General features: G+C 33.8%; 1 protein-coding gene across 4 annotated transcripts in view; it reads left to right on the top strand.

The window, feature by feature from the left end:
- FAM126A (family with sequence similarity 126 member A) overlaps positions 1 to 14,405 on the top strand; it is a 68,976-nt gene that overhangs the window by 37,324 nt on the left and 17,247 nt on the right. For all 4 annotated transcript variants that reach the window (XM_006911985.3, XM_015589484.2, XM_015589485.2 and 1 more), the window contains exons 8-10: positions 8,840 to 8,956; positions 11,720 to 11,807; positions 12,310 to 12,469. In XM_006911985.3, coding sequence (XP_006912047.1) covers positions 8,840 to 8,956; positions 11,720 to 11,807; positions 12,310 to 12,469 — 365 coding nt within the window. The remainder of the gene's footprint in view (positions 1 to 8,839; positions 8,957 to 11,719; positions 11,808 to 12,309; positions 12,470 to 14,405) is intronic.

Raw genomic sequence — 14,405 nt, 5'->3', positions numbered from 1 at the left:
TTATGGTTTATTTAAATTTTTTCCTGTGTGATTTTCTCTCCTGTAAATTTTCTATGATGATCATGTTACCTTTTTAAAAAACAAAAACAAAAGAAAACAAAAAAAGACACAGAAAAAGCCTTTGATAAGTCAGGTAAATAAGGGAAAATATAGAATTAAGGAACTTATAGAATAATTTAGATTTGGGGAAGTTATTTAGAAAATGCAACTTCGAAAGGTTAGTAAGAAGGAGGGTAGGTAGAGCAATATTTAGAAATCAAATGAAATCAAAACAAAAAAGCAGAAATTGATACTGAATAGGATAGAAAACCATGCAGGACCAGAGGGAGAAGGGAGATAATGAGGCAAGGCGCTTGTAGAGTCTTGCAGATGATTCCTGAATTAGAGCATAATTACATTTCCTACACCTTGGAAAATGATAGCAATGTGCCGTCTCTCCCACTTACTGAGTCTTTGCAATATGTCCATTTTAAGTTGTTTAAAGTCAGAGGTGCCCAGACTTTTAAATTTCTTTAGATCTAAAGCTAGAATGAGTGGGGCATCTACATAGCGTTGCCAGCTTTTTGCTTTGCCAAGTCATTATATTGTAAATATCTACCTTCAACATTACTTTTTAAAAAAGAGACTATTTTAACATCAAAAAAAGAGAAGAATGGAAGAGAAAGACAATAATTTATAAATTAAAAATGCGATGTTTAGCTTTCTTTGTTTCTCATTTCACTAAGGTCCAGTGAAAACTTTGTTATGTACTAAAATGAGAATAAGGACTAACATTTCAGAAATATAGGTTTAAGGAGTAACTTGATGCAGCAACTATCACCTGTTGAACCTAAAACACACTACAAAAGCCCAGGTCCTACTCTGAAGCAGTGTCTTAGACAGAGGACCCAGGAATGTGTGTATATATATATATATATAGTTGTAATACATTCAGATGTTCTAATACAACCTCCTAAATAAGAGCCACTTTTGATGTTTCCTGAAACTGCTGATGGAAAACTTAGAAAAGAACATGTGTCACTGGCTTCTGTCCTGTGTAATTCCAATACACTGCCTGCCCTCTAATATAATTACTTTTACTTTGTGGGTAGAAAATTGCTAATATACCAATTTTGCCTAACCAGAGAACTGGATAATCCTTTAAGAACACAAGTAAAAGCTAGAGCTAGTTTTAAAAACAAAGAGAAACATACATTATTTAAAAACTAGCTGTAGGTATTTTGGCCAAGGAAGATTTTAGTATAAACATATTAGATTAATTTGATACCACAAGAAAAACCGATTCTTTATAAATGTTCATTATCTCTAAGAAAACAAGGGAGGAAAGAGATCTAATAATTCAAAAGACTTAAGCTTTAAGTAATGCTAACCCTTAAGCCACAGAACATGATATAAGACGAACTCCATCAAATTTGTCATTCCCATTTTTTTTAGTTTTTTTTTAGATTCCCTATTACAATATTCTCAATGGTTTAAAATCTATTCATTTCTCTTAACTTGTGGTTCCCTTGTTTATCAAATAGTCTAATTAAGATTTTCTGTACCTTTTAAAAATGAATAGAAAAGAATTAGAAAGCACTTGTATCTAATCAAGCAAAGCTTTGTCCATATCTACGGATAGAAACTGGTTACAGAACTGATCTGTGGTGATAAGTCTGTTAAAAATAGTTCTGATAGTTAGAGTATAGGACTTCCTGATGACCTTAGTCCTAGTGCAGGATTTCCTGAAGAATAAAGTAATCTCGCTGTATTATGACTAATTCCATCCTTTTGGCCATGTAGCATTAGTTTTAGATTGCAGCTCAACTTGGTTGTTGATGATTATGCCAGAATGATTGCCTGGGTCATCTAGGAGGAAAGGCATGTAAATATAACCAGAAAAATTTATGGAATATCTGAGCTAGATCCAGTGACAAATGTGTCCCATTCTTTTTTTAACCTTAAGATTATAATGAATTGTGGAAGTTATTAAAATAATTTTGGACACTTCCCACCCTCTACCCCTACATACAAATCCATTCTACTGAGCAAAAATCTGTTCAGCTACCATGAGCTTTGCTTTCCTGATTCAGATTGAGGGCCAATTTGATGGCCTGTGTTTTCCTCCTACAGAGTGCGCGTGGCCCACTTGGAGAGGAGGTCTGAAAGGAGGCAAGAGCTAGACTGAATGAGTTTTAGCCAAGAAGTTTTTCTGCTAGTATTAAACATTGTATATGGCCTTCCTAAAAGGAATATACCCACCAATACTACAAATAAGTTTTGCTAGTATATATCAAAGCCCTTTAAATTTGGAGAAGTATTTTAATGTGGAATATAGTAAAGACGAAACTGTACTAAGCTAGTATGTTAAATTATCTCCCATTGTGTTCACCTGGTGAGTCACTCTGCTGACTGACTTGGATATGTATTGCTGTGGATTCTTGATCAGGGTATTTCTTCCTGTGTATCGATAATGAAACCTTACCTCTCTCCTAATTCTTAAATCAGTCGTCCTGACTACCTAAACAGATTTCTTCTTGGTTTTTTTTTTTTTGTCCATTAAGGGCATCTTTGTGCAAATAAACCATTCTATGGATTAATTCTCATGACTGATAAAATTATATGTATATCACATATATCACTTAACACAGTGAGTGTGTGCCACTTTGTTATCATTCAATAAATAACGGTTATTATTAATTGTACTCCAATGATGAACCCATGTTAACTATGAATGTATAGCATCTCTTTCTTTTTTCTTACCTGTATGCTGTTGCCAACAGTTGTTACCAACAATAATATTACCTTTTATATCTTATAATAGGTAATTCTTTGTTGAAGGAGCCTATAGTTGACTTTTCGTCGCTTATTATTTTATTTGCAAACTTCTTTTGCCTATCTAAATCTTCTTCATCCTTCACAATCCAATTAAAATAATCTTTTCTCCAACAACTCGAGCACTGTGTTTGCATGTAGAAAGTGATAGAAAACACAGCCTTTATTAGGCTCCCAATTTCAAAAATCAGAAGCATGAGAACAGAAAAGTGCTCATTACTGTATAGACAATTTTTCCATTTTCTCTTTTCTCCTTTTTCTCTTTTACTTTCCCTTTTTATGTTCTCCTGGCCTTCTCCTCACTACTTAAAAAACAGAGCGGAAAAAGGTCTTGAAATTGGTTAGTTTTGTTTCATCATCTGTATCTTTTATCCAGATTGATAGAAAGTAGAACTGGGCTAAATTTTAAATATTTCTCAAATTAAAAATTAGAAAAACAGTTGTTTCCATTTTTCCGACTAGTTTCTATTCACTGATCTGATGATCTTAAGATAGTAGTTAATCTACTTTCTTTTCTACTTTGAATTCTGGTATATACATGAATAAATATTCTCTTCAGTGAGTCTCAATGGAATCGGGCCTTCAAATCATTTTGTGGTTTAAACGCAGAGTTTATTGACAACAGTCTCAAAAGTTTACTTTCAGTCTAAGAATGAGACATTGTTTCTCAATAGAGAATGAGAATTAGGGCAAGAGTTTTCCTCACTTACAAATTGATACTTAGAACCTCTCCCAGAAATGTATTAACAAAATATGCCTTCCAAAGGGATTTTTCTGTTAACATGGTTTATGATTTTGGGAGAGATCTATGTGACCATAAAGTAAATTTAAAATAGAAATAAGAGTTATGCTACTCAGCTGCTCTTTTGTAAGGTTAGGTCCTTATGTTTTGGATTTGTGAAAGGAAATCAGTTAACTTCAGAGTATTCCTGTGATGAACAGAGGAATCAGGCATTCATGTGATAGGTAGCTTTATTGATTGTTTTTGTTTTGTTCTGCATTTTATTTAAATTCAGTGAAGGATCTATGAGAAAAGAATATCCTTGAAAAGAGTGATCAGAGAACTGAGGAGTGAACCAGAGAATTCTTAATTATTAAAAGAAAAGAATGGAGAAAAGAGGGTAAAGAGATACATTATTAGTTAATAATGTAGCTGGATAGGACTAGATTATTTTAGGTCTCAGCTCAAATATTACCTCCTAGGAGAGGCCTCCCATGACCATCTTTTCTAAAGTAGCAGCTTCTCATCCCAGTTTATTACCTTTTAGCACTTAAAACACTGTCATTACCTTGTTTGTTCATCTAGTATAAATCTGTCAACTGCTGGAACTTCATGAGGTGAGAACTTGGATGTTTTGTTTACTGCTGTATCCTCAGAGTTTAGAGAAGTACATGGCATACAGTAGAAACTATTTGTTGAATGAATGAGTGATAGATGATCTCGTTCACTTCAGATTTATGATACATTAAATACAATTATGATTAAAGGAAATAATTTGGTTTTTACTTTTAAAATATTTTTTAGTGATAAATGCAAAATTCCTACACTCTATTACTACAGTTTGGGTAAAGTTTTAGTAGTTACAAAAAAACTAACTTCTATGGTCTGAATGTTTGTGTCCCCCTAAAATTCATATATTGAAATCCTAATGCCCAATGCAATGGTGTTAGGAGGTAGGGCCTTTGAGTGGTGCTTAGGTCCTGAGGGTGGAGCCTTCATGAATGGGATCACTGTGTTCTTAGCCAGGAGGCTTTCTTGCCCCTTCTGCCATGCGAAGATATAGCAAGAAGTCTGTAGCCCTGAAGGGGGAGGTCCCTCATCTGACCATAATGGCACCCTGATCTTGTGCTTCCAACCTCCAGAACTGTGAGAAATAAGTTCCTGTTGTTTTGAAGCTACCCAATCTGTCATATTTTGTTACAGCAGCCTGAACAGACTAAGACACTAATCCTTTGCATTTCTGAATAAAGGTTTTAGTTCAGCCTCTTATAGAAGACTGCTGATTTCCTTATGGGTAGCTAGTAGAGAAAATGAGAGAATCTGGAATCTTATTTCCCTTGTGAATCTTTCAACTGTGTTGATGTTTGCTAGAATTGTTTCTCTAGTTCTCACCCAAAGTAAATTTAAAAGTTGGATTGACCATGCTAGAGCTGTGGCAAAATTGTTTTAAAAATTGTATAATAACATCAATAACTTATTTTTCTGACCATATCCTCTTTCCTGAACCCTATACTTTTCTGATTTCTAAACCTGTATATTCAAATCCAGTAACCATCTCTATCAGGGTGTCCCACAGATACCTTATTGGGTTAGAACTCTTTCTGTTGCAACTAACTGATATCTACATAAAACGTGGTTATATAAGAGGGGAAACTTTTTGGCCCTTTGTACCTGGGAAGAGCAGTGATGCAACTGGCTTCAGAGTCAACTGGATCCAGAGGGTCAAGCATTATCAGGATATTCTCTCCCATCTCTCTCATCTCATTCTTCATCTGTTGGCATTGTACTTTCTTTCTGAAGATAGGCTTTTTCCATTTGGTAAGCTCAGTGATTATAGGCAGCTAAAAGCTTATGTTGCCGACTTTTAGTGAATTCAGAAGAAAGAACATCTCCCCTAGCTTCACTATGAAAAACAATCCAGCAAAAGGCCTCAGGCTTCTTCTACAGGCCCCTCTTGAGCCATGTTGGGTAGGAAGAGTACTTTATCAGTTTAAATATTGGTTTGGCTGTTTTAACAGATAAATAATGGTAACAAAGTAGATATTTATTTTTCTTTCACATAAAAGTGCAAGCTGGTAGGTTGACTATGTTTCTAGTGTTCAGGCTCCTTTCTTGCAATTCTGCCATTCCCTAGGATATTGCTCTTACTTGTGTAGTGATAGTTTGCTACTGTTCCATCCACCTTCTATCCTGCAAGCAGGGAGAGAGGGTGAAAGGCATGCAAATGCTTTTTAAGGATCCAACCTAAAATTTGCACCACTTTAGTTAACAGACCATTGTCCAGAACTAGTCACATGGTGACACTTAGATGCAAGGAAGGCTAGAAAATATGATCTCTAGCAGGTGGCCATTGTTCCAGCCAAAACTGTTTGGGGGAGATAGAGGGGAACGTACCTTAAATATAGTATTAAAGAAAAAAGGGAAAAATAAATATTTGGGTAGCAATCTCTTGTCACAGGTAATTTTATTGGCAGCCTTACTATAATCATGTGATTATACTTGATTATATAGGGGAAGACTAATTCCTAAAGATAAGAAGGATAGAAGTGCTATTAATGGAAGACATTGGAGTTGGTGGGAGAGGACATGGTAGACAAAAGTTACATCTGTACCCTGTACCCAAAAGTCAACATATCTGAAATTTAGTGTCTTTCAAAACAGTATGTCTTATTTGTTCAAATTCATTTACTGTCACTACCATCCACACAGCTATCTAAACTAATATAGGAATAATTACGCGCTCTTCTTAGTCTTTTAGTTCCCCCAACCCCCGCTGATTTTACTTAAATGTGACTCTAGTCCCACCCTTCTTCCTTCTCCCCACAATTACTTCCTTAGTTTGGCTCCCTTCATCTCACTCATGGAATATTTTGACATTCTCCAGTTTCAATGAACTCTTCCAGTATGGCCTGAGTGATATAATCAAAAGACCAATCTGATCATGTCATTCCCTTGCTTAAAACGACAAAGTAATAACCTTTAGCTTCTTCTCATGGCCTACTTGATAAAGTGTAGCAGATTGAAAGATGCTCCATGATCTGACTTCTAGCTAGCTTCTCTGTTATTTTCTAGTGTCCTAGCATTCTGTCCTACTAAAATTTCCCGTCTCTTCGATGTTACACTATTTCATCCCTCTATGCTTTTGCCCTTTCCTATATTTTCACTTATTCTTCAAGGCTCAGTTCAAAGGAATTTCTTTCTGGGAAGCCTTCTCTGACCCTCTACTTCTTCCACTAGAGTTTACCACTCTCCTTTTATTAATCCTATAACTTGTTCATTACAAATTTTAGTTCACTAGACAGTCTCTGTGATTAGATTGTGAGTCCCTTTGGGAACTGTATCTTCCATCTATATCCCTAGTGTCTCACACAATATAAATCTTTACTAAGTATTTATAGAATGAATAAATAAATTGAAAAGTCCTATCTTTCATATATTAGTTCTCTATCATTTCTTTCATAAGGATGTAAGGTGTAAGAAAATTAAAGGGTTCTAAATTTGTTTTAGATAATAAGGGTAAGAGGAGTCTCCATTCTAGTTTGTATATAAGTTTTTATAATAACAAAGAAAACTTGAGTTGGTTTTATTTCATGTACAGCTAATTTTTCAGTTTCTGTCTTAGTCATCTCAGGCTGCTATAACAAAGTACTGTAGACCAGGTGTCTCAAATGATAGACATTTGTTTCTTACAGTTGTGTCATCTGGGAAATCCAAGGTCAAGGTGCCAGCAGATTCAGCTCCTGGTGAAGGCCATCTTCCTGGCTTGTAGGCTACCACCTTTTCACTGTGCCTTCACATGGCAGAGATCAACCTCTGGTCTCTCTATTCTTCTTCTTATAAGAACACTAATCCCATTGCGGGGGCCAGTCTCATGATCTCATCAAAATGTAGTTACTTCCAAGGGCCCCACATCCAAATATTATCATATTGGGGAATTAGGGCTTCAACATGAATTAGAGGGGGCATGAATATCCAGTCCATAAGTATCCCTGTTCCCTTTTATTTTTGGTTCTAAAGAGTTCTAAGATCCTCTCAATATCAAATAAATTTATATTTACTCTTTAAAGTTGCTTTGAATTAATGATATCTTCAGGAGGATATTTTCAAAATGGTCTGTGGTATACTTGGGCATGTCTAAGTAAAAACTTAGATTCCCTGAGTAGAGGAAATATTAAGTTCTAGATGGTAATTGCATGGGGTGGGGGAGGGGAGAGGCAAATAATTACAGTTTATTGACTAGTATTATATTAAGTAAAGGTTGTATTTTATCAGCCATAACATATTATGAAAAAATAGCTATTTTCCTGTTTTATTAAAAATAGAAACTTACTGTTTATTTTAAAAGCACTGCATGTTGATCATAGAAAATTTAGAAAACACAAATAAATATAAAGAAGAAAATAAGTTATAATCCTACAGCTCAGAGATAATCTATGACTTTGTGTATGATCTTTTCACAGTGACTCATGCTGTTACCTCTTTGTTTATTATAAAATGGAATTAGGCTACATGTGTTATTTTGTACAGTTTTTTCCCCTGTCATTTAAATAGACTTTCAAAATATCATGTTTACTTGTTTTATAGTATTCTCCGAATGATTTATATAATTGATCCCCTGTGTTGTACTTTAGGTGGTTTCCTGTTCATTATAATAAATATTTCTTAGCTTTAGCACTCCTTAAATATCTTCACTATAATAAATACTTCTTTATATTTCAATTTTTATGGTAGTTTCTTTTTAAAAATTTAATAAAAATCTGTTGATCTTTTAAGATTCTACCTTTGTGTCATGTTTAGGCATTCAAAGAATATATAACAATTTGCTTATGTTTTATTTCTCATGGTTTTTTAACATGTAAAATTTTGGTCTATCTGAAGTTCATTAAAGGGTCTCATTTAAGAGTATTTTTTTTTTTTTGAGCCTGTAGTTTGTGTCAAGATCTTTGTCAGGAATAGAGGATTGTACCACAGACCTATTTATGATGAATAGTGCTAAGTTCCATGTAATAGATTTCATGGTGACCAAAAATTATTAATAATTGATAAAATTAGTGAATCAACTCTGAGAATCTGGTTCACTAATTATATATTAACATACCTCTTGCTTTATACATTTTTTTTTTCCAGTTAAACTTGCTAAGGACAATGTTACAGACAGATGTTCTGTTTGGAAAGATTCTTTGTTTCATAGCTATTGGTTTGTTATGAGAACATTCCTGGTACACTGTTGGCTTACGAATGTTAAAAGACAAATTACTTAAATTTTTAACAATCTTAAAAATATATTTATTTTGGTCTTTCTAGAATCTGTGTTTGTGGATATCCCCGACAACATGTACGAAAATACAAAGGTGTAAGTAGCAGGATACCAGTTTCTTCAGGATTCATGGTGCAGATGTTAACAGGAATTTATTTTGCCTTGTAAGTTTATTTCATATACAAAGTAAATCTGATCTGTTTGGAACATTATAGTCTGTTATTTTATTGTTACTAAATTATAATCTCAGTAGATATACAATTAGCATATTTTTGTGAAAGAATATCAGTCAAGATCTTGATAACAGTTTTATTATTTCCAACATATCTTTTAATGTTCTAAAGAATTTGTATCCAAATAAACCACTTCATCATTTTTTTAAAATTTAAAGACAGAATGAAAATTTGCAACATCTAAATATATTCAGTTTCTTTCTTAATTACTCATTTTTTTTTTTTTTGGCTGTAATTTCCAAATAGTTTTTTCCCCACAATGAGTATCTTTTTCCATTTCCAGAAATTTTAACTCTTGAAAAACATCTTAAGCCTCTTTGATCATAAATAATTTATTTTTAATTTACTGTTAATTACTAATATTGATGCTAGTCTTAATGCCTTAGATACTAGTATTTTCCTTTGAACCCTGTTTTTTCCTTTGTAATTCTCTTATTATACATATTTTACTATACTTTGCATTGTATTCAGTCGATACTTTTAATTTTCCCTAGTAGATTATAAACTTCTTCACTGAAGGTAGGATTTGTGATCTTTGGGCCAAATCTGGCCTGCTGCTTGTTTTTTTAGAAATATTTATTGAAACATAGTCACATCCATTTGTTTACATATTGTTAATGGATGCTTTTGTGCTATAGTGACAAAGTTGAGTAGTTGCAATAGAGACCCTATGGCCTACAAGCCAAAAATACTTATTATCTAGCCCTTTAAGAAAAAGTTTGTTGACTTCTGTGTTAGACCATTAATATTGTCCCACAGTCTTGGATCCTGTGTTCTATTTTATTTTCTCTTTTTTTGCTTTGTGTTTCAGATTGAGTAATTTCCGTTTACCTGCCTTCACATTCATTGATTCTTTCCTTCACTAGGTTGAGTCTACTAATGAGCCCACTGAACGGGTTCTTCATCTCCATTAGAACATTTTATTTCTAGCTTTTTCATCTGACTCTTTCTTATAGTTCCCATCTCTCTGCTGAAATCTCTATTGTTCATGTTGTCCATGTTTTCCACTAGAGCCTTTAATATATTAATTATAGTTATTTATGATTTAATATATTAATTTACTAGATAACTACAACATCTGAGTCATCTCTGAATTTGGTTCTGTTGTTCTTTGTCTCTTGACAGTGAACTGTTTTCTTCTTGCTTTTTGTGCGCCTTGTAACATTTGATTATCATTTTTTTCATGGGTAGGACAGTAGAGACTGAGATAAATATTATATATGCCTGGAAATGGGCATGCCTCTTTTCTTCTAGGCTGCTAGTGGAGTTATTATAGGCAGGAGTGAGCTAGGGTTGGATTTTGTTGTTGCTATGGTTACCTTCATGTCATCATCTACTTCAAATTCCTCTCATGTTACCTGGTACTTAGAGTGGGAGGAGCTGGATTGCTGGAGTGTTTTCCTCAAAATTCTCGTTCAATCCTCAGCTTTCAGCTTTCCATGTGTGTGTGTCTGCACCTCAGAGGGGGTCTCTCTCCATGTTCTTGCCCCTCCTCCAGCAGTGGAGTTCTGTTGCTTGTTACTAGATGTGCACTAGCCTGGTTGGGTGGAGGGGGGCATGGTGTTCTCTGTTATCCTGGTCCAGCCTCTAAGCAGGCCCTTTGTCTCTGATCTGGGGGAAAGGGCCCGGGTGGGGGAGTTGTTCCCCATCACTGCCCCTCCTCCAGTGATGAGACCTCTAGTGGTCTCAGCATAGGACGATTTCTTTATCCTTCCCCACAGTTAGAGGGGTTTTTTGTCTTTTTCTTTTCCTCTCAGCTACAGTCGGTTTTTACCTTTGCCATTAGGGTGAAAGGGTTTTCTGCTCTTTCCCCAAAGGCTTTAAAATTTTTGTTCCATGTGAGAAAAGGATCTGGCTGAATCTTCATGCCTTTCCTGCTCAGGTGGCCACCCTTCTCCTTCAGGCCTGCACTGCCAAGGGCAGCATACTCTGGTCTCCCATCTTGCCCCCAGTTTTTCTTGTGAATGCCTATAAGAGGTTTGTGGAGAAGAGCTTGCGAGCTCCCATTATACCTGCTCCCAGGCATATATACTTTCATGCTGACTCATACTTGGCTTTCAGTAATTTGTTAAGTTTAGCTGAATTCTTATTATCCACTTGCATTGTGACCTGTCTCTCCTTAGGTTTTCTTTAGGTTTCAGGAAGAGTTTGGCCATGTCTTTGAAAATTATACACACACAATTTTGTCTCAATATATTTCAAATATTTGCAACATACATCATGTACACTTCTAAGTGACTATCATAATGTAAAGAAAGAAATAGCTACTTTGGATATTGCAAGCTACAGTAGTTGTATATTCTCATTAAATCTGTGGGAGTTAAAGAATAATTTGACCATAAAGTGTTCCGAACATTATTCTAAGGTATTTAATTTATTATACTCTGACTTGCTCTGAAAGTTTAAAATGCTTTGATTTTGACTAGCTTTTTTGATGTCTGTTCCATAAATAGAAATGTTTTTTAGAGAAGAAATGTACATCTATAAAATTTTTTTTTGCTACTAATAGGCTTTCAGATACAATTTGAAAGGAATTTAAAGATTTAAAAATATGATTTTAAGGTAGGTGGAATGCTAAGCAATGTACTAACGTGACCTATTATTTTCTTCAGTAAAGATAAATAGTTTCTCATTGTATTTTGTTCAATTATGTAGAATTTAAAATAATTATACTTTCTTCATTTAATTTTATAGTTACAATGGAGAATGGGATCTAGCTCAAAAAGCATTGGATGATATTATATACAGGGCCCAGTTAGAATTATATCCAGAGCCATTGCTGGTAGGTACCTTATTTATGTAAATTTTTTCATTTAAAATTTCTCAATTTAGAAGTATAAGTTGTGAAATAGCCATTTATACTGCATTAATGTATCATTAATACTCAGTGATTTATGCTTCTATTATACTAGGAAAATTTAATACTTGAAAAGATAAGTATAATAAATTTGAAGATTTTGTTAGGCTAACTTCTTAGATAACTGATAGTTTTTTTTAACTTGTAGGAATGTTCTCCTTAACTTGCTAGACCTACATTTATTAATTAGCATTAGGCATTTGGAAATATAATTCAATATTTTCAAATTTTTAATTTCATCACTTACATATTATTTTTAACGATAAGTTTCCTTACTCTGTATTTTGAAAGATTTATATATCATCTTATAAAATACCTTGGAAAAAGTATTCTTTTAAAAAAACCTGTTAAAATTTATTATCTTGTTTATCTAAAAATGTGATAATACATTTGTTAATACCAATCTTAAACTGTATTTCCTTCTTAGGTTGCTAATGCAATAAAGGCTTCATTGCCTCATGGCGCCATGAAATCTAGTAAGGAGGGTACAAGGTGTATTCAAGTTGAAATCACACCAACTTCTTCTAGAATATCAAGAAATGCAGTAACCAGCATGTCAATTAGAGGTCATAGGTGGAAAAGACATGGTAAGAAATAAAAAATTCTGCACATTAGAGAATGTTGATTCTATCACATTTTTCTCTGGACTTACAATGCTATATAACTTTTAGCTTTAGTAAATAGTATCATAATGGCATGAAAGAAAGAGCTATTGGATCATCTTTAACTTCTAATTTGTTATCCATGAGTGACAGGCAATAAGGAAAATAAAGCCCCGTATGTTACATATATGAATGAAATTTATTTAAACATTGTACTGGCTTTTAAATTATATTTCAATAGAGTAGGAGAGTAGGAAAGTGCATCTTAAATTATTCATATATTTTGGGTTTCCATGCACAACTATTTGCAAATATTCCTTAATGTTTCTGATTTCTCAACTAGTTTTTTAGCAGAAAAATTTGCATGTTGAAATAAGACAACTAATAGGGACTTTAACAATTTTCTTCTGGACTTCGTATAAAGAATGCCATAGTTTGATGCAACTCTAGGCATTTGTGTTTTCTGGAAGTTAATTTTCTTCCAAGATTGTTAGTTTGTTTTAATATTTCTTCTTGACTGCTTCATTTTATTATTCAAAAATTCCACTGGAAGTTAATTTTATTCACCATGTCTTTCTCGATGCTTTATTTTTCTCCCTTCTCTTATAATTATTTCTTATTTAATTTCTTATTTTTTTTTTTATTTTATAACTCCCCTCCTACCTAGAAGTCATTGTAGTGGCAAGAATCAGTGTAAGAAGACTACTATCACCTTTCTCGGAAGCTAATCATAGAATAGGAAGCAAAAAGCCTCTTCTTTGCCCTAAGCAAACATACATATTAGGGGTAAAGCAAAATCTATTCTCTGTTTTCTTCTTCCTATAAACTGTGATGAAAATGGCAGTTCCTTTGATATATTTGGTTCCATTTGTCCCTGTGGTCTCTACAGAGGAATGCAAAAGTGAGAATGAGATTATACATGGTGAAATAGAAAGTTGATGATGAGAACAGTAGCCATTGTTCTTTCTCAGGGAATCTAGGAGATATTATGTCAAACGAAAGAATGATGATGGAATTTTCCAGCTTAATCAATGATCATTTTGAGTCTTTTTCTTTTTTAAAGTCGTATGACAATTCTTGAAAGTTCTTTATGAAAGCATAAAAGAGTGGTAATGTTTGTCATTAGCAAGGCAAATTATGCTATTTAAAACATAGAGTCAAATTCTTCAGTACTTTTAATGAAAGTTATGCTACTGAATGGGACTGGGTTACAGGTAGAGAATCATTTAATTAGCTATTGTGGTACGCTAGAGATCATGTTTTCTGTTTTGGCATTAACAGGTGAAAATAGGCACAGAGGCTATGAACCAGACCATATGGGTCATTGTGGCCATGATAGCTCCCAAACTACTGCTATAGGAAATGCAAAAATGAATTTTAATTTCTTTTCCACTTTTCTTTCTTGATATTTAAGTGGACATATTGGGAATTAGGGGGGAAAATATAGGTCCTACAGTTAAAAATGTGAAATATTGAAGTTCAGTTGTATTTGTGCATATGTGTGTGAGAAACAGGTGTGTGTGTGTGACCATGCATGCATTTAACAGAATAAGATGTGTACCCTGCAATTAAATAGAAGATATTTTCCAGAAATAAAAGAATTATTATCAAAAGAGAAGGGACTACTTGAGATATATTGTATCTATTAGATACTTACATATTTTCCAGATTACATTTGGCCATCATTTGAGGAGTTGACACTGTGTCTTAGATCTACAGCATCATTAAAGTATCTTTCCTTATCATTTATCCCCCTACACTTAATTCAGCCTTCACAACTAACACTTGGGCAACTCCTGTATATAACAAAAAAAGTCACAAATGAGGATTTAGAAGAGAATGAGCTATAGCAAGCAAGTTAAGTGCTTGGGGGCAGATACACAATATAGCTTAGTCTTGTTTACCACTTTTCTGTAATGCG

This window comes from Pteropus alecto, unplaced genomic scaffold (genome assembly GCF_000325575.1).
Source record: "Pteropus alecto unplaced genomic scaffold, ASM32557v1 scaffold21, whole genome shotgun sequence".
NCBI classification, from domain to species: domain Eukaryota; kingdom Metazoa; phylum Chordata; class Mammalia; order Chiroptera; family Pteropodidae; genus Pteropus; species Pteropus alecto.
This window is presented reverse-complemented; position numbering and strand designations above follow the sequence as displayed.